Raw genomic sequence first — 23,013 nt, forward strand, 5'->3', positions numbered from 1 at the left:
CTCACCGATCAAGTTCTGTGGCGCTGACAGACCGACGCGGAGTCTTGTGCCATACCACGAGACGTGCTATGACTTTCAATCCCTCGCATTAGGAGAGATGCGACTTGCATCGCCCATGTGGAACAGGAGATGCTGTACTAAGTAGTGAGTAGTGCTTCAGGATCTGATGTACGCTTTGCAGAAGGGACGGCCGTCTGCCATCTATTGGTCTGACTATGGGGGACTAAGTTGAGCCTTGCCAACTAGATGCGACAAAAATAACGGCTGCACATGAGTGAAACACGAGGGCGCTTTGGACTCATGAATCAGAAGCACTGTAAATCCAAAAAAATCTCAAACATCCTTGTGTCTTCGGAAACGACTAATTATAAATGACAAGTACACTCACCTTTGAAGCTGAACATTGTAAGACTTCCATGACCGCACAAGTTCCCACCTCGGCCACTGCTCAAGTGTGTGCGACACTGTACGGATTCTGGTACTTTCAACACGGCAACCAGCCTCATATAATTCTTCACCCCTCACTGTTGTACCATCTCCCACCATACTACCTTGCCCTTACCCTTGCCTTTTCTCACCATCTACCTTTTCCTCAGCCCATACTTTTGCATCCCCCACAGCAATCCGCATCCCCGCCCAACATGCATCCACAAGCCCCGCACCACCCGCCATACCCATAACGAGACTCGCAGCATAGTAAAAATTCGCGTTCCCACGACCCTCGCTCACCCAGAGTACATGTTGAAGCGGGAGGAGGAGCGCAGCGTGTAGGTGGAGGAGTGTAGTAATAATGGGATGTCGGAGGTCTGGAAGAATGCGAGTGAAGTGAGTACGAGACGGGGTATGGTTGTAGGAGAGGAGGGGACTTACAGCCATGTACTTCAGGGAAGATGGATATCATGCTGAGGAACAAGCCTGGGTCTGCGAGAGTTAAGTACGCTTTGAACGTCCCCAGGACGCCTATGAGGAGGAACGCGGCATAGAGGGGATCGTGTCTACGGATGGGGTGTATCAGAACCCATGAAAACTAGCACGTATATATTATCAAGAATGTCTTACTGAAATTTTATGCAGATAGGTAATATGTATATGACAAGGTGAACCTAACTATGCAGTTAGATGGCATGCGTGTACGATGAAATGAGAACGCACGGAAAAGACCATGAGGAAGAATGGTCTGAAATGATCGAACATCTCAGTGAAAAAGTACCACCAAAGACCAGGGTTAGGCGTGAGGTCTGGTAGCGTGAGGCTGGGACGCTGTGTTTATGAACCATCTGTCAGGAATTAAAAGTCGGCTTACGTTGCGTCCCACGACGCCCTGACCCAACTCCAGCTTCCTCCCGCAATAATGCATGCCGCGCCTACAAGGACGCACCAGCATAGTGTGAACTCACCAAAGAGGAACGGTATATGCTTGAGGTTGCCATAAAAAGGACGTGGGGAAGCGAGGTGAGACACAGGAGAGGAGACGAGGACCATGAAGATTGGAAGAAGTAGAAGGATAGAGGAGGGGGTAAGGTGAACTGCGAATGCGATAGCGAGAAGTGCAGAAGATACCTTGCCTAGCATTGGGGAATGCGTGTGAGCCGACTTGGACAGACGCGTTGGGACGTACCTTGAGATGCAAACATGAGAGCAAGGAGGGTAAGGGTATTTTCGAATGTAGATGTGGATAGCGCAAGTGATGGCAGGAGGAGGTAGGGATTCAGCAAGTAGCTGCGCAGTGCCGCAGTGCGTTAGGTGCGTACTCGAAATACGGTGATGGATCGTACACGCTTATGATAAAGTTTTCTACACTGGATCTCGTACCAGTTTGAGATGATAAACCCTGGCGTGCGCGCCATATACGGAGAAGCGCCCATGCTCTCACAGCATCAGATATAGCCCATATAATTGGGAGTGAAGGTACTATGGTTGAAAATAAGGAGAGTAGGAGAGGGGACTATGGCGCAGATGGTCAGCCCATGACATTTGGTCCACTGAAATGTCATACATGGTGAAAAGATCCTCCTGTGTATGGATCGATATTGTTATCGAGAAGCCAAAGACCTTCTTTCACTGGAATTGACATGTATTAGCGATAGAATCACTTGGCTGGCAGTACTTTGGCACATACAGCGAAGGTAGGAGGTCAATGGCGAACTAAGTTGATGGTCATGTTTGAGGAGATTTTGACCTGAAAGAGGTAGAACTGCGAACAGAAGGCGAAGACATACCAGAAATGAAAACGCTGGTGGTATGTTCATCGCACCGCTAAACATAAAACTTAAAAGGCAAGTGTCGTTTATCGGGGTGGCAGTGTGGCAGTGCTGGCTAACTTCTTTCACAGCACTGTACAGCAGGCCAGTTAATGGATGCTGTAGTAAAGCAGGCAAGGCTTCGCCATACTATTATCTGATGGTATATAATCTCCTCTTCACCATGATTCCGCCTCTTCCAGCTTCCCAAGTCATCGCACACTAACATCGCATCCCCCATGTATTATTCAACTCGTCCTCGATGGGATATCCCTGATCCCAACAACTTCCCTCTAGCTTTGCACAATACTCGCTACAATGGGTGGCCCAAACCTCCAATACAGCTTCCTCATGTCGCTGCGCCTTCGTTCAAGAAGCCCGCTGAACAGCACGTCACATTTGCCCTCAACACCCCGTCAAACCGTCGTCCCGTTGACGGTAACGCCATTCATACCCGTAAGCAACTATTCATGTTCTATATCTGGCTGTCTGTCTCAACCGTTATCAGAACCATACTCGATGCATCTTCAACTTGACACTCACCCACGCGCGAATTCTGGGGCGCAAGGTATTTCCCCCCTCCTTCGTTTTGCTCTAAACCCATTTTTTTCTGTAGGTATCATGTGGCCAGTTGAATACCAATCCCATGACGTTTCCGACTCGTGCACGTGGAACGGTAGGTTCCTGTCGTTGATTCCAGTTATCATACAATCTGACTCGATGATAAAGGTGGCCAGAATCCATCTCTCCAAGGTGTTTTTGAGACGCGTACTGCAGCTCGACACCACAAAGAGAATGCAGCGATTAAACGCAAGTGTCCCCGTTCGTTTAGTTACGACTGCCAAGATGTTGAGTTGCGTGCTTTCTTAGATGACCCTGCACGACGAACAAAGATTTCAATCCCACTGATCGATAAGGACACACAAATCGGTGCGGTCCAGACCCAGCTTGTAATCATGATTGCATTGATCTTGATGCCTTCCATCAGCCTACCTCCTCGCAGCACCATGCGCGCAACTGGTAAACCATTGGCGATACCCACCGAACTCGCTCTATTTTCCACCATCATCTTCATATGCAGGGTGGGGATCTGAGTTCCTTCGAGTACTCACGCTAGCACGGCACAACCGAATACGACTGATCAGCCAAGACTTTCCCTGGGCATTCAACATCAGCCCTGAACCCAGTGCTGCAGAACAAGGTGTGACGTGTCTCGATGTCCTCAATGCGCTGCATGCTGCATTGCAACGTCCATTCTCGGATACAGAGTGGGGAGCCGCTGCGCAGGACAAACAAGCGAGCCTCATCAGAGCGCGCGATCGTCAGCTAAATATGAAACCTGCTTTGTGGCTCTGATCTGGATATGATGCAGATGCACAACCTGCGACAATAGCCTCTAATACTGTGTGTACTGGCTTGGGTCTCGTGTTGCGTTTTTGGGGCTTGTCAAGGATGAGCCATTTGTGAGGAGGCTCATTCCGGGTGCGGGAAAGCCTAGCGTATAATTCGTCTGATAAATTCGTGCCACATTCAATACAACTACACTAGTTCTGTGTATTGAAATTGCAATATTTATACAGTTCCACATATGCTGGGTTTGCGAAAATAGTCATCTTGGAAGAGTGCATTGATCAACCGAATGCCAATTGTGAAATGGGTATCGAGGGAATCATCAATCCGCCAGCTTCTTCCCTTCATCCTTGAAGATCTTGAGGTCATTCTGCCACGGCTCCCACACTTGTCCATATTTCTCGAGCAGTCCCGCCAACTCCTTTCGTTGCTCCCTCTGTAACCAGAATGAATAAGTACGCGTCACTGATGAATCCAGCTATGCTCACTATATTCCAAGGCTCTTCTGCGTATACATCACTGAACAACTCTGCCAGGTCGGGCTTCTTAAGAGTCTCTGCGCGTTTGAACGATGCGAGCACATCCTGTTTCAAACGAGACTTGAGCTCTTCTTCTTCTGTCTTATCCCACCATCCCCGGGATTCCATGAATAAGCGGAAACGCGTGATGGGGTTGTCGATCTTCTTTCTGTCCTCGACTTCCTGGCGTCCCCTATACGCAAACGAGTCGTCTGACGTCGAGTGATGGCCAACCCTATAGGTCATCATCTCGACCAGGACTGCCCGACCACCTTCTAAGCATCGCCTTCGTCCTTCCTTAACAGCGCTCATTACCGCAAGCACGTCGTTTCCATCTACACGAACAGTATCGATACCATAACCTGCGAAGAAAATTCAATCACTGATACAAACACGCAACTTGTGAGGGGGTTACCTGGACCTCTTGCGCTCAAAGAATCGCCATAATATTGTTGCGAGCTTGGGGTGCTGATAGCGAAGCCGTTGTTGCGTGCCAGGAACAATGTTGGTGAAGGTAGTGTGGAAGCAAGGAGCATTCCAGCGTGGAAGTCCCCCTCGGACGCTGCCCCTTCCCCAAAAAATACGCAGGCCACATTTTTGGAGCGTCTCTCTGGGTCGCGTTTCAGTGCATAACCAACCCCAGCAGCTTGTGGTATTTGAGTTGCGAGTGGAGATGATATCTGGTGGAAATGATGCTGTGTGGAGCCGAAATGCTAACGGAGTGTTAGTGAATTCTGGTAAAGGAAAGGACAATGAGGCAAGGTAACATACTACGGGCATCTGGCGACCTTTGCCGGAATCTTCGTGGGTTCCGAAACACTGGGCCATGACACGGTCAAGACTGAAGCCACGCCATAGGAGCACCCCAACTTCACGGTACTGTGCTGCACTTGGAATTAGCAAAGATATAAATAATGAATGAATTCATCCGACCCAACACTCTGGAAACGTAGCTTGTGGTTAACTCGACCGAGATAACGGTTCTCAGGGAAACTTACTCGTCATCATCAGCCAGTGCAGCAGCAGAGCCAATCACAGCCGCCTCTTCTCCATACTTGATAAGGGTCAGCAATTGTAATTCATACTGCGTGGCCATTTATCTTACAGAAGTCATCTAAAGATTTGTCAGAGGATATTCGAGATGCATCATTCGCTTGTGCACGTACATAGAAGGATATCTTGCCCTGACGTTGGACATTGTAAAGTATATTATCCAGCGTCGGAAGCAACTGCATATTTTCATATCTAATTCAAGGCTGTGTAAGCTCCGATACTGAATTACTGCGAAGTCAACCTACAATCGTCGCGCGAACTGTTCGCTGATCTGAATGAACTTGAAGGTCAATTGGTCTGTTTGGTACGGAAGAGGGCACACATGCCTCGGGCACTTCAGCACCTTCTATTGGAATACCAAACCCATCGAGGACTCTATAGCTTGGTATCTTGCTACCGTCTCCAGTTACAGAATTGAAGAATCCAAGCTTCGACACGACTGGTGAGTCCGTCGTGGGGAGACAGCCTAATGAAGAGGTAGGTTGGGATGAGAGCGCTCGACCTCCTGGGCGAATCCTTGTCAGTAGAGGAGAATATTTGACTGACAATGAACGCAGCATTTCTAGAGACGCGCGGATGGCAGTAGTTCCGGAACAAGTGAGTGAAGAACCCGTGACACGGTCCACGGAGCTTGAGGTAAAGTTAAAGTAGTATTTGATCTAATAATAGCTACACGTCCGTTATGATGATGACACACTTCCTGGATTGGACGCTCAGATCAACAACGGAGAACTGAACAGCACGCCGGTCATACAGGGAGTTGAGCCTTGCATGCACGAGTTGAGGTACTCAAAGACAACATTCTCAGAGACAAGGTGCACTGCTGCTATGATCAACGTGGCGCGAGTTTAGAGGGAAGGTGCGTTAAGAAACACCGCATGAGCACTTCGTCAGATGAACTCACAAGCTTCATCTGCAGGACTTCAAAATGGCGCAAGATTGTGAAGATGAGGATGCCGGCCGGTTGCCTTTATTCTGGATGGCTTACATTCAATGCACTGAGAAGCATTGCGCAGCAGTCAGACAATTCTGGTTATTTTCATAGCACATAGACGATGCAGAGAGCCATGGGAAATTGCATTTGGGACAGGACTGCGTGTGAGGCGCAAGCGCAGGGGCAGTCGCAAAAACGGTGGGATAGGTATGAGGGTAATACAGCGGGTCATGAAACAATGGGTATGTAAGTATTTCGTGTTCGACATCAAATACTAAACCGAACCCAAGACGCACAAGTGGAATGCGAGATATCGCAGGTGAAGATGACAGTAATTGCAGAATAATTAAGCACTACGAAACGAAAAGAAGGGAACAGAAAGTTATACTCAAATGTGACCCGAACCGTAAGCGAAAAACAATTTGATGCGAAATACCTAGTGTGCCTGGCCATGGACTCAACTGATAATACTATCGAAAAGTGTTCGAGGTGAGTTTGCATGGAAAGGTTTTGCTGATGCCCTAGAGGTGCGGAAGGCCCCGTCTATCACACAGTACTCATGTGGGAGTCCGAGTCATGGCAGGTGGCCCCATGATGCATCATGGGCTGGTAAGTACAAGGTTATTTTTCTCCACCTCGACCATTTTATGAAGCGTACCATATGCATGATAACATCTTTATAATAGTCACACCCTTGTTGGCGCGCACCTGCTTTCTCTTGGGAGTATAAATCGACCATCCTGCTGTTTCTGCGAGTGCTGACTTACTAGGTGAATGCTCCAGGATTCAGTACTCAGTCGTTACATTCGCGCTGCATTTCCGTCCAAATCGCGAAACAAAATTTGCAGGTCAATCGCATACGGTAGTGCCTATTGTTAGAATAGCATCTTACGCCATTTATTGACATCATCGCACAATTCTGCCTGGGGATAGATAGTGGGACGGTCGTGCCTGTCTTATTCGAGTGCTTTTATACGGGGGTGTTCCTTCCTCCACACTCATTTCTTTCGATGACGACCTCTGTGAGTGTCCCGGAGAAGCACGCCCTGACAACGGACAGCCTGATTAGGCCCGTCTCTTTACTGTCTTCTGTTGAAAAAAGAAGTGCTTCTTTGCCCACTGATGACCTGGTAGATGAGACGGAGGAACAGTTCTCGTGGACAAAGTCCATCTTTCGTCCAAACCACACGGTCTCTCATGACCCTGATGCAATCGCGACAAGACGCTCTGTTTTTGATGATCCTGGCCTTGCGCAATACTATTGGCCCAATAAGGACTACGAGAATCTTCACAGATTCGATCCAACCGCTCGTTGGACGTACAGGGAGGAAAGGGTCAGGTTTTATACCTATCGCGTTTTAAAGCGAGGTTGCTCATGTTAAATCCGAGGAAAGGCCCTGGTCCGCAAGTTGGATTGGAGGATTATGCTTACGGCAGCTATAGGATTTTCCGCCTTGAACTTGGACAGGAGCAATATCAGCCAGGCAAACTCGGACAATTTCTTGCAGGATCTTGAATTGACTACAGACGGCAAGTTTGTTCGTTTGCTATCCGAGTAATATTTTGATTTCAGTCATCCAGACTTCAACCTCGGAAATACTGTGTTCTTGTTGGCATTTTTATGCGCAGAACTACCGTCACAGCTTGTCTCGAAGCGGGTATGTGGATTTACTGTACACTGTTTCGTCTGGCTTATGGTCGTATTCAAGATTGGACCGGATCGCTGGATACCAACGCAAATCTGTCTCTGGAGTATGTAACAGAACAACTGTATCAAAACATTTCTCATCGATAGCTCATAGGTTTTGTGTCTCTGTCACAATTCTGGCTGACTGGTAGGACCTCATTCCTGGTTTGCCGAGCGCTTCTTGGGTAATGTCATGTAATTACTGTCCCAAACCTTCTTTTCACTGACTAGTGAATTCAGCGTCTTACAAGGCGGGTAAGTCCAAATCCTGCACGCGCTCGAGTACCCTTTTTCACATTCTACAGCTTTATCCCTGACCTGATATTATATCTATCTTGCATGTCAATTACCTGCTACGTCATGTTATATTGCTGACTTTTCGGGCAGATTTTTACACGAAGACGGAGCTACCCACGCGCCTTGCCCTGTTTTGGATGACTGAGAACTTCGTCGCCATCCTCGCTAGTTTTATAGCCTATGGCGTGCTTCACATGGATGGTGTGGCTGGCATTGCTGGATGGCGGTCAGTAGAAATTTAATGCTCATTTCGCAAAAACCTGATTTGATCTAAGGTGGCTATTCATAATTGAGTGCGTCCATTTCTTTTCAATGACATAAGACACGCGAACTTGACCCTCCCACAGGGGAATCCTCACTCTGCTTATAGGAATTTTCTGTTTTTTCAACATGCCCCCATCTCCAACGCAGACCAAAGCATGGTTCAGGCCAAAGGGTTGGTTCACGGAAAGAGAAGAAATCGTCATCGTCAACCGAGTACTTCGGGATGATCCCACTAAGGTAAGTAATTATGTCCCAGTTTCCTTAGACTTTGTAATCACCCCCTTAGGGTGACATGCACAACCGCGAGGGTCTTACATTGCGTCGTCTCTGGACAGCAGTGTGTGATTATGATCTTTGGCCAATTTACATCCTGTACGCTGTTCCCTTGATCTTTGCAAGAGTGAGACACTTATGAAACGTAGCGGCCTCATGTTTGGCATCCCGAACAGTCCCCCCTCGACGTATCTCACTTTACTACTTACGAACATCGGGTGTGTATTACAAGTATCCCTTCGTTCGACACACTGAAGACCAGGAACCCAGATTCAATACATTTGATACCAACCTCCTTACGATACCCTCTCTGGCTATCGGAATTGTCACTATGTTTTGGATCACGCTTGTCTCAGAGTCCGTCAATGAACGTACGATTGTATCGATGATGATGGACCTCTGGACATTACCTTTCCTCGTTGCACTCTATGCATTGCCTAGCAATCCTAATCCTTGGATATTTTTCGTAAGTGACGCATTTTACGCAGTGCATCATACGCGGTTTATTCAACTGTTCAGGTTGTGGCGACTGGTCTACTGTCATATCCGTAAGTCCGAACTTGTCAGCATTAATATTCTTAAAGACCATTCTTGACATCCTCGTGTTACCAGTTATACCCATCCAATCCAGGTACTACTTAAAACAATCGTTGAGCGAAACAAATACTCATCTCTTGTTACAGGTGGGGTGGTGCTCTCGTAACGCCGGGGCAGTGGCAAGTCGAACAGTCAACGCGTCGTTGTACAACATGTGTGGAATTCTCTATTTTCAAACCTGAGACATACTCATCTTCCGCTAGGTTCGTACAAGTCAGCGGAATCGTATCCGCACAGATCTACGTAGCCAGCGATGCTCCCAGATGTATGTCACTCTTCTTTTCTTTTCCAGGCAACATAATCGTCACACTCATCTCCGCGCGCAGATCAACGCGGCAACAGGACCCTCATCATTATCTGCTGCGTCAACATCTGTATTCTGTACCCAGCTACGAAGGTATATTACATCTGGCGCAACCGACAACGAGCTAAGATTTGGGATGCGATGACGACAGAGGTGAGTTCATCGTGAACTTTCTGAAGAGCTAGGGCTCTGGCGCTAAAGACTTGTTAAATGATAGGAACGTGCCCACTATCTGAGCACGACCAAGGATGTTGGAAACAGAAGACTCGATTTCCGTTTTGCGCATTGATGACTTGTTCAATTATGTAGATTTGATCAATGCCACCTTGGGGTGCTGATAGAGAAGCCATTGTTGCGTGCCAGGAACCACGTTGGTGAAGGCAGCGTGGAAGTCCCCCTCAGACACTGCCCCTTCCCGAAAAATACGCAGGCCTTCATATTGATAAAAAAAGAAGTCTGGTCAATCGAATTCGATATAAAAATAGCTGTAAGAGCCTAGGCCCGGGTTGTACTTCTTGATCAAAATCGAGAATCATCGGTGGCATGAGGCTCTAGTTTTGGTTCGACTTTCAAGTTGATTCAATCGTAAATGTGCAATGGTATGCAAATTATGTATGGAGTTTGCGTACTGTGGTTAAAGCTCCCGTCGTTGAAGTCCATACATTGATGGACGAAATGGTGGTTATCACCACGACATCTAGGTCCACTTGGGTGAGATGCCAACAATGGGTCACAAGCATTACAGCGACCCAATAGGACCCGCTCATCTCCCAAAGGTACCCCATGAAAGCATAGAGAGTTGCCATGCAAACAATACAGTTCGGAGATCGTAACATGTATGACTGGGTAGTATTTCCATGAGGCTTACTAATCAATAATAGACTCAAAAGCCTCGTACAGGACTCTATAAAATGGTTGAGAACTGTGCACTGCGGGATGGAATAGTTGCAAACACACTGCATACAATTCGATCGAAAGACTGCGGCTACTATGAGAGCGCAAGCACGTCTCTGATAAAATTAATTGTCAGTACCTGCTCTTGCGAATCAGCAGCAACATTCGAGTTCCACCCAGTCAGCTTGTCAGCACATCGTTCAGTCGGACGACCGTGAATTCAGGCTCAGTGCTAGGTATAAAACTGGCAAGGAATCAAAGAATCAAATGGTACAGTAAAATCTTTGCTACGTGGAACTAGCAGGAGTGATGTTAGCAACTGCGAGGACGGATGTTGAAGACAAGGAACTCACACATCTCGGCAACTCGACCAGCGCGTTCCATACGCCATGCGGCTCAAATCAAGCTGCGGATATCCTCTGGGTATCACCAATGAAGTCCAAGGAGTATAAAATGCATGTCGGGAAGCGGGGGGTACCCAGAAAAGGAGCTGATGATCGGGTCCCATCACCCATCCATCACCCTGCAGCAAGAAAGGGGTTGAATTAGAATCATGGTGAGAGGCGGGTTCAAGCAGGTCAGCGGGGTTGGGCAAAGCGTGTTTCAGGCTGGATGAGAAGGAAATGAGGCGATTATTCCAAGTGTTGGTTGGCATGATACGGCTTTCTTGGGTGGAAGGTGTGGTGCTTCGATGCAGCGAAAATGCGGAGGAATCTGGTTCTCTGGACTCGGAGGATGGCTTCACATTCACTGCACTCCACAGCCGCACAGTCTGATCCTCAGAACCAGATGCGATGCGAGTACCATTCGGTGAGAACGAGACTGACATAACTGCTCCAGTGTGCCCCTCCAAGGGCTCACCCAATGGTTGTCCCGTCCCTACATCCCACAGTCGCACAGTCTTATCCTCCGAACCAGACGCGATGCGAGTACTATCCGGTGAGAACGAAACTGATATCACTGCTCCAGTGTGCCTCTCCAAGGGCTCACCGAATAGCTTTCCCGTCCCTACATCCCACAGCCGCACAGTCTTATCCCTAGAACTTGACGCGATGCGAGTACCATCTGGTGAGAAAGCGACTGATATAACTGCTCCAGTATGCCCCTCCAAGGGCTCACCCAATGGTTGTCCCGTCCCTACATCCCACAGTTGCACAGTTTCATCCTCCGAACCAGACGCGATGCGAGTGCCATCCGGTGTAAACGAGACTGACAAAACCGCTCCAGTGTGCCCCTCCAAGGGCTCACCCAATAGTTTTCCCGTCCCTACTACATCCCACAGCCGCACAGTCTTATCCTCCGAGCCAGACGCGATGCGAGTTCCGTCCGGTGAGAACGAGACCGATATAACTGCTCCAGTGTGGCCCGTCAAGGGCTGACCCAATGGCTGTCCCGTTCTTGCATCCCACAGCCACACCGTGTTATCGTACGAACCAGACGCGATGCAAGTACAATCCGGTGAGAACAAGACTGACAAAACCGCTGCAGTATGCCCCTGCAAGGGTTGACCCAATCGCTGTCCCGTCCACACATCCCACAGCCGCACAGTCTTATCCTCCGAACCAGACGCGATACGAGTACCATCCGGTGAAAACGAGACTGAAAAAACCGCTCCAGTGTGCCCCTCCAAGGGATCATCCAATAGCTGTCCCGTCCCTGCATCCCACAGCCGCACAGTCTGATCCTCCGAAGCAGACGCGATGCGAGTACCATCCGGTGAAAATGAGACTAAGAAAACCACTCCAGTGTGCCCCTCCAAGGGCTCACCCAATGGTTTTCCCGTCCCTACATCCCACAGCCGCACAGTCTTATCCCCAGAACTTGACGCGATGCGAATACCATCCGGTGAGAATGAGATTGAGTAAACCGCTCCAGTGTGGCCCTCCAAGGGCTCACCTAATGGCTGCCCCGTTACCGCATCCCACAGCCGCATAGTGTTATCCTCTGAACCAGACGTGATGCGAGTACCATCTGGTGAGAACGAGACTGACAAAACCGCTCCAGTGTGCCCCTGCAAGTGCTCGCCCAATGGCTGTCCCGTCACTGCATCCCACAGCCGCACAGTCTTATCCTCCGAACCAGACACCATGTGAGTACCATCCGGTGAAAACGAGACCGACGAGACTGCTCCAGTGTGCCCCTCCAAGGGCTCTCCTAATGGCTGTCCCGTCACAGCATCCCACAGCCTCACAGTCTTATCTTTCGAACCAGATGCCATGCGAGTACCATCCGGTGAGAACGAGACTGATATAACTGCTTCAGTGTGGCCCTCCAAGGGCTCACCTAATGGCCGTCCCGTCGCAGCATCCCACAGCCTCACAGTCTTATCCTCCGAACCAGATGCGATGCAAGTACCATCCGGCGAGAACGAGACTGATATAACTGCTTCAGTGTGGCCCTTCAAGGGCTCACCCAATGGTTGTCCCGTCCGTGCATCCCACAGCCGCACAGTCTTATCCTCTGAACCAGACGCGATGCGAGTACCATCCGGTGAGAAAGAGACTGAGTGAACCGCTCCGGTGTGTCCATTGATTACGGCCTGAATAACCGTCCAGTTCAAATCACGGCCAGATGTCAGACGAATGGTATTCAGAAACCTTGCCGTAAATTTCGTAGCCATGGTGGAGTTGATGGGCGAGAATGGCAGCGCTGATACATACAGATGTGGCGTGCTGTGCAAAATCATGCCGCCAAACACTTGAATGAATCTTTGTACATCCATCGTGCTGGACCGCAGTGCTTCGTATCCAGAATGGCCCTGTATTTATTTATGAGCGGTTCGTCCGACGCTGCCTCGTAGGTATGTGCTCACCTTCAGCCACTTGGCAACGAGCGCAAGCACAGTAACGGCACCGCTGATTGCATTGAGAAGTCCGAGTGATTCAATCCAGAACATTAGTCGTTCGTCGTCGAAGAGTGGTTTTATTTCCTTTGCTAGCTTATCGTCAAAGTCTGCTATTTGAACATGCGTGGCCCAATATCGACAGGAATAGGAGAGATGTGGGGGAATGGATGTTTTGACTCGTTGAGGTAGTTCTGTGTCCTGGGAATTAGGGAGGTACGACGATTTCAAATCACAGATGTTGAAGCGAAGGCCATCTTTTCGGGCCATCATCACTCGCAGTGACGCAAATGCAAGGTCACGCTGTTGCGCCTTCGTTCTCTCGACGAAGAAGTCTCCGCTGGATGATTTGTCCGTGAGGAATTCTTGAAAGGTCGCATGAAGGGGTCGGATGGGGGTATGTGAGTCGGTAGTGCCGCTGAGGAGGGATCCCATACGTTTTATCACTACTTCTATGTCGTAATGGTCGTGCTCATCTGGGAAATGATGTCGCATAGCTTGCAGCGAATCCAGAGGGAGGGGTTCGGCTGCGGCAAATATTTGTCCCATCACGGAACGAAATCTCGCTATTACTTGCTGGTACTGGAATTTTGTATACTTATGCCTTGGGGTCATTTCTTCTAAAATGAGCCGATACATATCATACAACAAGTTTTTCCGCTCCCCAGGATTGTGGTTCACGATATCATTGAAGCATTCCATGGGCGATCTGTCGAAATGGGATTCCTTGATGTATCCGCACGCGAGACGCGCCCACTCGAAGAGTCCACCAGATTTTGCAGCCAGCAATACAAGGTGTGTGTCCTGAAATTCTGGTAGGTTTTTCAGCTCCTTAGATACATAAACACGGATGTCGCCCTCCTCTACTTCTTTTGAAGTCATGATGGACACCCGCAGAATATGATCAGCACCTTCAAACTCCTTTTCGATGTCATGAAGTGGGCGAGAGGTAACGAGAATACGAAAGTTGGAAGGGAGTTCGGTGATTTGGGGAAGCCCTTTGTCCTGAAGTCTACCAGAAAGTATGCGGAGGAGGTTACGCCGCGTCTCCACTCCACCACTCTCATCTAGTGCTTCGATCACAATCAAGATGGGCCCCACACTTGACGCAGAGAACTTCTTTAGCGGTTCCATGAGAAGCTTGCGCCACTGCTGGATAATGTCCGTCGTATTCTTGAGTGAGTTTGCATTCTTGACTGCATCCGCTAACGCTCGTTTCATTCCCGGATCACGATCAGCAAGATCGCGCGCGATGGTGGAGAAAATCTTTTCATGACGACGGTCTCCTTCTCTATGCCGATCGAAACAAAAACATGAACCAAGGCCTCCCGTTTCGCTGAACCAGTTTGCAATCGTGTGCGCGATGGCTGATTTGCCCGTGCCTGCAGGGCCTGATAGCCACATTACACGCGGAACAGAATCTCCGCTGCTGGTGATCCACTCGGTGATATGAGAGAGAATGTTTGTGCGAGTACCTGGCAGACATTGTTTTGCAGTATCTCGTCCCGCGCCCGCAGCATAAGTCATGCCGCTGAGATCGAGTGTTTCATCTTCAAGGGTATGAGTAGATCTAAAGTGGGAAACATGCATGAATCCTCACCCGCAAACTGGATAAATATAGCTACGTCCCGATGAGCTTGATCCCGAAATTGTTGCATAAGTTCATCCAGGACGTTGTTGTACCGTGTGATGATATCATCCGTTTCCGCAAGGATGTCTTTACCGACTCTCTTCCCTATTATCATAGTAAGCATAAGATTCATGTGCGAATGCAATAGTCCGGCGACTCACAGAAGCTCTTCGTCTCCGAGTATTCCCTGATGAAACGGGCACACTCAAGAGTCTGCTGAGCCATCTTTCCGATGACATCATGCATCGATTCAATCTTGGAAAGATTATCGTCTTGGGTAATGAAGCGATAAACTTCTTCTAATTTCTGGAGAAGGAGTTGCACTGATTGTTCGCGCTCCGTTTGAGCAAGAACGATCTGCAAAAAACCATAACTTCTGAGTGTGACAGATCTCCGGGAAACATAGAACGTACTTTAGCTGCAGCAGAAAACATGCCCAACACCATCTTTGCGTATGGATTTACCTATAACCTGATTAGTTCACTACCAACTAAGGAGGGCAGCCCATACATTTGCGAGATTCTCAATGACAGCTTCAAAATTTTTCAGGGGTTGGAGGTAAGTGGTCTGGAAATCATCTGCGGCAGCGAGACCTCCTGGGACATTCAAGTCGTTACCGGTGGATGTTGGCCCAGGGTCTTCTGAATCACTCATCACGAGTGGTCGATTACTGCGAGTGAAGTGGGGGTGCAAGAAGTAGGTGGGATAAAGGAGAGGACCTGAGGCTCTGGCATGAGCCGAATTACCCTTGACCAAAGCATGGACAACACGTTGACAAGCGCTAATCATGATTATTGGCCATATCCCCATTGCCGAAGGAGCCACGAAGCCTTGAACCTTGAAGGGGCATGGCCATAAATCCAGACAAACCTATCACAGAACCGACGGATGTTGATCAAAATGAAGGAATTAGCATCATCATGATAGGACACGATTGATTCACGAACTTCACACTGTGCACGAGGTAAATACATACAGGCAACAGCAACTACAAGAATCTGATGTTCGGCTCATGTTGAACAGTTCAGAATGTTCAGAGCGGGTAATAAGTTGCAAAGTTGCAAGTAGTACTAATATCAATTATTCCGTGCAGGAACATAATTTTATCGAGTCCATCAAACTGCAAACATTTAATATTTAATTGTTTAGCTAAAGTATTTCGCAAAACATTGAAAAAAAACCCAATCAAAGGTTTTCTGTAAGTGGGATGTACAGGATCCGAAAACCAGCTCAAGGAAAATGATTTAGTTGATACATGCGTAGCTACAATTTCTCAGATCTTGCATTATGATAATTCTACTGAAATGACAAACAACCTTTCAAGAGATGACCATGCCTCATAATCGTCATTATTCGTGGACTGCTGAATCTCTTTATTCCGCAAATTTGAGAAGTCGTTGATGTCCCGACCGCTGCTCAGCACGAGGACTTCGATTGTGTTGGTGAGCTGTTGCATAAATCGCGTGTTGCAGCCGTATGTGAAGGAGAGTCGATGAAGACGTATCCCCGAGACAGATGGTGTAGCGGGGCGCTCTGGCAGGACAGGACGGGAGTGGCAGGGGTCCTGGCGCGGTGGCAGGAGTCCTGGCTCGTAGTCGGTAGTCCTCGCGTGTGTCGTAGTCTGTCCTCGATAGACAGAGCCGTAGCCTCCCGCCATAGAGGTCTGGCCTTGGTTCCCTTGCAGTCCGTGCCCGTTCCAATGGGCGCAGCAATTAGGACAAAGACAATGTGATACATACAGTCTTGTTGTCCACGTCATTTTGACTTGATGTTGTCCTTCCAAAAATGCTGAAGCGTCTCTACGATTTTGTTTACGTTCGAGGCTCATCCAACAAGTCGCAGGAATTCGTATCGCATTGTTCTATTCCTGCATAGCATAAGCGTCATCGTCATCGTCTTGTCTGAGCAAGGATTGGAGAATTGATACGTACCTATGAGATGGCCTTTGCAAACGAAATACCCAAATTTGCAGCACCTGTATATAGAATAGCATTTCCGCGAGACAAGTTCTACATGATACGACGGTAAATTCGATGGATCGTATCGACGTCCCTCAAACACGGTATCGACACTTAGGTCATGCGATACGGCATCCGAGAATTTGAGTAGGATGTAGATGTCTGATGGAGATTTGTGTTTGAGAGGTGGTAGCACCCATGATACGTTCTGTCAATTGATCAATGTGAACAGGGACCTTTTTAGCAAACAAATAAGTTCACCTGGATATAGGTGCTGTTCCATATCATACAAACGTGCTGCAAGAGTTGATGTCATCGAGTTAAAAATAGACCAGACCAGACGTGCAGAGTGGGGAGGGAGTGCAGCACCTTGTCGAATGTGTGCCACAACCATCGATGTAGTCCTTACGTGTAGGAAGATGGACTTAGCACCGGTTGCAGACGAGAGCGCTTGATCTACACAGCAATAAGCTGTGAAGCGAACACGAGGATGATGCATGTGACGCACCTTAAAAGACGCTTGAATGAACGAGTGCCAACTTCCTCAACTCCCAACCAGACCCCCTCTGATTGCTGGTGATTGAGCGCTGGGTTCGCCTAGACAATGCTTCTCGTGAGTGATGCTCTCGGCTCTTCGACTGACGGCATGCTTACCGCCAACTTCGGAAGATCTCTTGCATATTCTAATTTCACAAATAACGACGCAACACCTCCTCCATAGACAGTCCCGAAATTAGAGTTCTGGATGAGAAGTGGATCCTGTAGTAAGTGGGCTGTTTTATTAGCAATGGGTGCTCTAAATTAAGGTGAAAAAGACAGGTTCCTAAACTCACCAGCAATTACTGCTGTTGCCAGATAACTTGACCTGATCCCAATATCCTGCCTCTCTCGCATATATAGTCCCCAATCGACCGAGCGCCAACCAACCATGTTTTCCTCCACCAGTGAGGTGCCCGCGATCACGCCACGTCAGATGTTGCAAGGTCATACCGATTGGGTGAATGGTGTTGTACATCTGCATGCGAAACGACAGGTCATCACATGTTCCGGGGACCGCTCACTCCGACTATGGGACCTAGAGAACGGCACACAGATAGGAGAGGACTGGCGAGATGAGGAGGATAAGGCGAAAGTGCGGTCCATGGCATTGTCTCCAGATGGCAAGACAATTGCCAGTGGATGCTATGACAAAAAAGTAAGGTTATGGAACGTCGAGACGAAGAAGGTTATTGCCAAATGGTTAGGACACACCGATCTTGTGTATGCATTGTGCTGGAGTGGAGATGGCAAACGAGTGCTGAGCGGGTCCTGGGACGGGACGGCAAGAGTCTGGGATGTCGAGAGCGGCGAAACTGTCCTGGTCATTAAAACCGGGCACCAGTGGGTGAACGCGGTGATATACTCGCCCCATGCAACGAAAATTGCAACGGGCGGACTCGACGAGGATGCGGTCAAAATCTGGGATGCCAAGACAGGCGACCTGCTTAACACGCTCAAACACGATTATCAAGTTTTGAGCTTGGCATGGACATTGGACGGGAAGAGACTTATCTCCGGTTCATATGGCTCGATTAGGATATTCGACACAGCCACCTGGCACGTGGCCACAGTCCTTGACGGTCACCAATACTGGGTCTACTCCATCTCCTTGTCCGTCAATGATCGTTTCTTTGCAAGTGCATCCGATGATAAGACAGCACGTCTGTGGAATCTCGACACCAACCTCCCGATCGGTCCACCCCTTCAGCATGAAGATGAAGTAGACTGTGCAGCCCTTTCAACTGATGGAAAGCTGCTAGTCACTGGTTGCGAAAACACAAACGCGTACACATGGGACATTCGAGTCATCCTCAAAGAAGCTGGCCTTGAAGACCTCCTCCCACCTTTATCTGATGTAAAGCTCATGGTTATTCAGTGAGAATTTTGCTCATATCTCCCTTGCAGGTGGCAGCTCAAGAGCCATTAATGGATGTACGCGCTACACAGGCCGTGGATGATGAACTTTCACCAGACTTTTTCAATGACGTGACACATGGCGTTAATGTGTGTCATCAGCGTTTTTAATCGGTTCATGTTCTGACCTCTTGATCTCAGTCATCTGGAACGTACGGTAACTATCACCGTTCCTCTTCCCGCCACCCTCGCCCTGTCGCACCCTCTTTTGGGAGTGCGAGTGTACTCTTCGGTCACCTTTCGTCGCCTTTCCGCCGCTCTCACTCCAACATCAATAGATCAACTGAACTCCAGCAACGCCCAAGGCGGTCCATATTGTCTCGTGGTCCTCGTGTTGTCGAAGTGGCTGCAGTAAAGGACAGAGAGGTATGTATTTCTTCGCATGCATTTCCTATCATCGTGGTTTGATAATTTCGGTCCAGGTTATATTTACTCTTCCACCGCCGCCAGAAAAAAAGCAGCAGGAAACCCAACCACAAGCATCCGCGTCACAGCCTGCTCCAAGCACTAATCCTACTACATCACCAAAATATAAGCATTCATTACCCGTCCGATTATCGCTTCGTCTCGCACTTCTTCTTTTTTGTTGCGCATCACCTCAGCACGCTAATGCAAATGCACAACCAACGCAGCAGCAGAAAGGCCAAGTCCAGCCCCAGGCGTCACCATCACAGACTCAGCTTACTGCCCCCTCGGAGCCCGTGACACTTGTTGCTCTTGATAGTACTCATACTGCCGCGCCAGACGTAGCAAGCGTGCAGCTATGACACCTTCCATTACGGATTCGTTCGTTCTTTTTTCTGCCGTGCATTGACACTGTAGTATATGGACAGTTATTTCATCCTCTGGTTCATTTCTAATCTGTGTTATCTCAATGTTCACGCCGAAAATGTATGTATTTGATTTTTACGACCTCAATTTCAGGTTGCTTTCAACGCTATACCGTGAAGCCTCGATTTCAATCTCAAGCAGTTGCTAGATACATGTCCTGGCTGCAAATCCTGGTGCTGCACATCTCGTGCACCAGTCATCCTGTCCGTATCTAATCCTTGGGTACCCCATGGTAAGTATTCGCAGTATTCCGCCTCGGACTGAATTTTTTCCTCCCCCAATTGCCCGTGCACACCCCAACCGCATTTCCCGCAATTCACGCATGTTACCCAGTCAGTTTCAACATGCTATGCTGATCTCATAGCAATTTCCCGTTATATATGATGATATATCGGAACTGGTTTCAGTACAATCTACGGGAGGACTGGTCAAAAGCTTGAGTTCGCTCATTCATAGATATTCACAATACCTTCCGCCGCTCCCACTCCAATACCGATGGATAGAGCAACCGAAATCCCGAAGACGGACCATCTTTACTCGCAGTCCTCGTATTGTCGGGCTTGCTACAGTACAATACAAACAGGTGTGTGCTCCTTCACTGTCGCCGTGGTATAATGATTTTGTTCCAGTTAATGTTCGTTGCACTACAGCCAGCGAACGCAGCAACAATGGCAAAGCAGGCTTACAAGCAAGCCTCGTCATTGCAATTTCAGCGTAGCGCCACCTCGATTCCACCACACCTCGTGGTGGAGCATCCGAGCAGTCACTACCCGTCGCATTGTGAGCTCGTCTTGTGCTTGTTCTTTACTGTGCATCTCCCCCACATGACTGGTGAAGCATTTTTCTTTCATGTTTCCACTTACTCTTACATTTGTTCATGTTTTTCGCTCTTTGTTTCCTCATCATGGGACTCTTGTAGTGTATCGGACTTTGCAATGCTAACTATTGTGAGCGAAGGACAGTTCGATCGCTCGTGTTCTTATGTTCTTTTCCTTTAGATCAGAAGGGAGTTTCTGCTACAACGACCTCAATCATCTCGACTGGATCAGAGAACGGCATCACAATCATGAAACAGACTGTCTGCATTCTATGCTAATTCACTATCGATGATCTGTTAAGTGCCATCCCGTAAGTTTGTATGTATCTTTAGATGGATCTTGAGGGCAGACACTTATTTCTGCTCATTTCTTCCGGCGTTCGATACCCCAACTATTCAGTGTTGCGGTTATCACCATACATTTAGGCCGTTACTCCGCTAAGATGGACGCTTTTCGTGTGTAAAACCTGGTGGTTATCTCGGGTTTCTACAAGCCCAAAACGTATCTCGACACTTTCATCAGGTGATCTCTCACGAACACGTTCCTCTCCCTCATCCTTTTCTCTATTCCTGGTTTCTCTGTCTAGGAGAAAGCAACTACACAGATACCTGTCAGACCACAGTGGATGATACAGCACTAGGGCATGCGCCTTCCGCAGATCAGCCATAGTACCTGTGGTTGTTGTCCTCGACGGTGATTAGGATGGTGACGGTCAATCAATAGAAGCCGGCGTTGCTCCGAATCAACCAGACATACTCGCAGTGCGAGGGCAGGATGAATGAATGATTTCGGATCCATGTGGTTTGTTCTCGGAGAATATTGCCGTGACGACAAGTAGTGGTAGGAGGGATTAATTTGTGGCTGAAAGAAACATGTACTGCTATGGAGACTAGATGAAGTATCAGCGCAAAAAAAGAAAAACAGCTGAACTCCCAATCTAGAAGCGAAAAAGCGAAGGCAGTATGCTACACACTGGATGTCCGGATTCATCTCCAGGAGGCATGCCAACACGAAAAGATGTGTAGTAGACGGTTTGACAATTAAAAAAACTCGCCAGCGACCATCAAGATGATGTACAAGACACTCAGCAAGAAGGCCGCAAGAAGAGTAGCAGAGCGTGTGGTGCATCGAAGTTCATATATACAGATGGACGAAATGGTAATTATCACCACGACATCTAGATCCACTTGGGGTGAGACGCCCGCGATGGGCCACAAACGTTACAGCGACCCAATGGGACCTGATTATCTCCCGAGGTACCCCATGAAGGCACAGAGAGCTGCCATGCAAACGATACAGTTCGGAGATCCTAACACGTATGACTGGGTATTTCCACCGGGCTTAATCGATAGTAGACTTAAAAGCCTCATGTAGGTCTCTATAAAATGGTTGAAAACTGTGCACTGCGGGATGGAATAGTTGCAAACACACTGTTGATCAGTCTTTTGGTAACTTTAAAGCTTCCTCTGCAGCTTTCTTGCGTCCGCCCATAAGTAATGTCACATAGTCCGCACCTCCGAGAACACGTTCTCCCGTGACCTTGCTTGATGACGGTTTTGACTTTGACTTTGACTTTGACTTGAGATCTGCGCGTCTGTTTGCGGCTTGTACGTGCGATGATACTACAGGTGCATTCGGTGTATTAGCAGCGCTGAGAGATCTGGATGAAGGGTGTGACGTAGATGATGTAGTTGTCTTCTTTTTCTAAGAGGACTTCATTATTACTAGAAGACGGGAATAAAAATTGATCGTCGACGACTCACGATGCGTTTGTGCAGCTTTGCGTTCCGCCCCATCTTGAAGCTTGACTCGGATGGTCTTCGGAAGGAGACAGCGCCCAGTGGCAGTGCTCACACAATTTTCGGCAACTAGTCACACGGCATATGCATGACCTCTCGTTCGTTTTCTCGGTCTTTCTTGGTTGTACATTTCACTTTCTACATCCACCAGTGGACGCAGGTAGCACAATTCCGCGAGCGATCAAGATCTCTTGAACACAACAACTGTCTTTTATCCAACCGTTGGCTCTGTACGCATTGCGGCATTGGACATGATGTTTTTGGTTTTTGGTTTTTGAATTGGACTATGTCACGCTCATATCAAATCATCTCACATTTTTGACCAACTCGCACTGGGCCTCCGGGACCGCAGTGCATACGACACGCACAATATTTATTGGTGCTATCTGCTCTACCTGCTCAAAAGAGACTGCAATGAAAGTTACCGGTGCCTGCCTTCGTCTTGATACCCTCTTCACCGTGGCCAACAATCGTATATCGTCCAACAATTACAAGGAGCCTCATTGGGTGTATCGTTCAGCTTCCTGTGTGCTCCTACTCCTACTGTTGAGTCTTGACCCTCTTCTCCCTCTCCGTATATTTCGCAACATTCATCGGTTCTTCTCTGAAGATCTGGTGTTTGGATCAAATGATGACTCGACACGCTGTCCTCAATCCTACTATGATACCCGATAGCAGCTTCCCGGCCATGACTCAAGTGATCGGCAGCGTTGGTAATCATATCTTGAGCACCAGTGAACAGCACTGAGTACCCTCTGACCAGACTTTGCA

The 23,013-nt window shown here is 48.4% G+C and overlaps 9 protein-coding genes across 9 annotated transcripts; 3 read left to right on the forward strand and 6 right to left on the reverse strand.

The window, feature by feature from the left end:
* Window positions 1-375: 375 nt before the first annotated feature.
* Window positions 376-2,295, reverse strand: HD556DRAFT_529565 (PIG-U-domain-containing protein). The gene is made up of 9 exons (XM_041310880.1): window positions 2,120-2,295; window positions 1,997-2,061; window positions 1,776-1,945; window positions 1,619-1,719; window positions 1,304-1,565; window positions 1,153-1,252; window positions 1,060-1,103; window positions 871-995; window positions 376-806 (listed from the first exon to the last, which is right to left on the reverse strand). Exons 1-9 carry the CDS (start codon window positions 2,262-2,264, stop codon window positions 559-561), a joined length of 1,260 nt encoding a protein of 419 aa, XP_041159475.1. The 5' UTR covers window positions 2,265-2,295; the 3' UTR covers window positions 376-558.
* Window positions 2,296-2,479: 184 nt separating this feature from the next.
* On the forward strand, window positions 2,480-3,596 carry HD556DRAFT_1444019 (uncharacterized protein; the record flags this gene model as incomplete). The annotated part of the gene is made up of 4 exons (XM_041306717.1): window positions 2,480-2,696; window positions 2,749-2,916; window positions 2,970-3,170; window positions 3,229-3,596. 4 exons carry the CDS (start codon window positions 2,480-2,482, stop codon window positions 3,594-3,596), a joined length of 954 nt encoding a protein of 317 aa, XP_041159476.1.
* Window positions 3,597-3,729: 133 nt separating this feature from the next.
* On the reverse strand, window positions 3,730-5,818 carry HD556DRAFT_529642 (thiamine diphosphate-binding protein). The gene is made up of 10 exons (XM_041310881.1): window positions 5,488-5,818; window positions 5,407-5,432; window positions 5,275-5,353; window positions 5,214-5,222; window positions 5,107-5,162; window positions 5,042-5,049; window positions 4,880-4,992; window positions 4,524-4,821; window positions 4,079-4,470; window positions 3,730-4,026 (listed from the first exon to the last, which is right to left on the reverse strand). Exons 1-10 carry the CDS (start codon window positions 5,719-5,721, stop codon window positions 3,913-3,915), a joined length of 1,329 nt encoding a protein of 442 aa, XP_041159477.1. The 5' UTR covers window positions 5,722-5,818; the 3' UTR covers window positions 3,730-3,912.
* Window positions 5,819-7,105: 1,287 nt separating this feature from the next.
* On the forward strand, window positions 7,106-10,023 carry HD556DRAFT_1536690 (allantoate permease; the record flags this gene model as incomplete). The annotated part of the gene is made up of 17 exons (XM_041309637.1): window positions 7,106-7,429; window positions 7,490-7,629; window positions 7,669-7,753; window positions 7,805-7,847; window positions 7,898-7,967; window positions 8,023-8,037; window positions 8,088-8,119; window positions 8,170-8,305; window positions 8,355-8,372; window positions 8,427-8,580; window positions 8,630-8,715; window positions 8,766-8,834; window positions 8,887-9,082; window positions 9,136-9,164; window positions 9,300-9,478; window positions 9,540-9,670; window positions 9,735-10,023. 17 exons carry the CDS (start codon window positions 7,106-7,108, stop codon window positions 9,804-9,806), a joined length of 1,779 nt encoding a protein of 592 aa, XP_041159478.1. The 3' UTR covers window positions 9,807-10,023.
* A 54-nt stretch (window positions 10,024-10,077) lies between these two features.
* HD556DRAFT_1376840 (uncharacterized protein) lies at window positions 10,078-10,461 on the reverse strand. Its single transcript, XM_041303113.1, has one exon. It carries the CDS (start codon window positions 10,351-10,353, stop codon window positions 10,126-10,128), a length of 228 nt encoding a protein of 75 aa, XP_041159479.1. The 5' UTR covers window positions 10,354-10,461; the 3' UTR covers window positions 10,078-10,125.
* A 119-nt stretch (window positions 10,462-10,580) lies between these two features.
* Window positions 10,581-11,343, reverse strand: HD556DRAFT_530515 (uncharacterized protein). Its single transcript, XM_041310883.1, has 2 exons — window positions 10,765-11,343; window positions 10,581-10,708 (listed from the first exon to the last, which is right to left on the reverse strand). Exons 1-2 carry the CDS (start codon window positions 11,238-11,240, stop codon window positions 10,699-10,701), a joined length of 486 nt encoding a protein of 161 aa, XP_041159480.1. The 5' UTR covers window positions 11,241-11,343; the 3' UTR covers window positions 10,581-10,698.
* Window positions 11,344-16,496: 5,153 nt separating this feature from the next.
* On the reverse strand, window positions 16,497-17,299 carry HD556DRAFT_1376863 (uncharacterized protein). The gene is made up of 3 exons (XM_041303114.1): window positions 17,103-17,299; window positions 16,815-17,049; window positions 16,497-16,750 (listed from the first exon to the last, which is right to left on the reverse strand). Exons 1-3 carry the CDS (start codon window positions 17,127-17,129, stop codon window positions 16,695-16,697), a joined length of 318 nt encoding a protein of 105 aa, XP_041159481.1. The 5' UTR covers window positions 17,130-17,299; the 3' UTR covers window positions 16,497-16,694.
* A 2,795-nt stretch (window positions 17,300-20,094) lies between these two features.
* Window positions 20,095-20,928, forward strand: HD556DRAFT_529901 (uncharacterized protein). Its single transcript, XM_041310882.1, has 3 exons — window positions 20,095-20,572; window positions 20,624-20,761; window positions 20,843-20,928. The coding sequence occupies exons 1-2, from the start codon at window positions 20,240-20,242 to the stop codon at window positions 20,693-20,695; spliced, it is 405 nt and encodes a 134-aa protein (XP_041159482.1). The 5' UTR covers window positions 20,095-20,239; the 3' UTR covers window positions 20,696-20,761; window positions 20,843-20,928.
* A 952-nt stretch (window positions 20,929-21,880) lies between these two features.
* Window positions 21,881-22,239, reverse strand: HD556DRAFT_1444025 (uncharacterized protein; the record flags this gene model as incomplete). The annotated part of the gene is made up of 2 exons (XM_041306718.1): window positions 21,881-22,147; window positions 22,207-22,239. 2 exons carry the CDS (start codon window positions 22,237-22,239, stop codon window positions 21,881-21,883), a joined length of 300 nt encoding a protein of 99 aa, XP_041159483.1.
* Between the last annotated feature and the right edge of the window lie 774 nt (window positions 22,240-23,013).

This window comes from Suillus plorans (genome assembly GCF_016647745.1).
Source record: "Suillus plorans strain S12 chromosome Unknown HD556scaffold_33, whole genome shotgun sequence".
Taxonomy (NCBI): Eukaryota; Fungi; Basidiomycota; class Agaricomycetes; order Boletales; family Suillaceae; genus Suillus; species Suillus plorans.

Coding starts and splice junctions, on each gene's coding strand:
- HD556DRAFT_529565 (XM_041310880.1), bottom strand. CDS start 2,264: ATGTTTAGCGGTGCGATGAACATACCACCAGCGTTTTCATTTCTGGTA. Junction 1,253..1,303: donor AGGGCGTCGTGGGACGCAAC/GTAAGCCGACTT, acceptor ACAGCGTCCCAG/CCTCACGCTACCAGACCTCA. Junction 807..870: donor CTTCCCTGAAGTACATGGCT/GTAAGTCCCCTC, acceptor GCATTCTTCCAG/ACCTCCGACATCCCATTATT.
- HD556DRAFT_529642 (XM_041310881.1), bottom strand. CDS start 5,721: ATGCTGCGTTCATTGTCAGTCAAATATTCTCCTCTACTGACAAGGATT. Junction 5,433..5,487: donor AAGGTGCTGAAGTGCCCGAG/GCATGTGTGCCC, acceptor AAGTTCATTCAG/ATCAGCGAACAGTTCGCGCG. Junction 4,027..4,078: donor CAGAAGAGCCTTGGAATATA/GTGAGCATAGCT, acceptor TTCTGGTTACAG/AGGGAGCAACGAAAGGAGTT.
- HD556DRAFT_1376840 (XM_041303113.1), bottom strand. CDS start 10,353: ATGTTACGATCTCCGAACTGTATTGTTTGCATGGCAACTCTCTATGCT.
- HD556DRAFT_530515 (XM_041310883.1), bottom strand. CDS start 11,240: ATGTCAGTCTCGTTCTCACCGAATGGTACTCGCATCGCATCTGGTTCT.
- HD556DRAFT_1376863 (XM_041303114.1), bottom strand. CDS start 17,129: ATGATATGGAACAGCACCTATATCCAG. Junction 17,050..17,102: donor GGAACAGCACCTATATCCAG/GTGAACTTATTT, acceptor ATCAATTGACAG/AACGTATCATGGGTGCTACC. Junction 16,751..16,814: donor TTGCAAAGGCCATCTCATAG/GTACGTATCAAT, acceptor TATGCTATGCAG/GAATAGAACAATGCGATACG.
- HD556DRAFT_529901 (XM_041310882.1), top strand. CDS start 20,240: ATGATTTTGTTCCAGTTAATGTTCGTTGCACTACAGCCAGCGAACGCA. Junction 20,573..20,623: donor ACTTTGCAATGCTAACTATT/GTGAGCGAAGGA, acceptor CTTTTCCTTTAG/ATCAGAAGGGAGTTTCTGCT.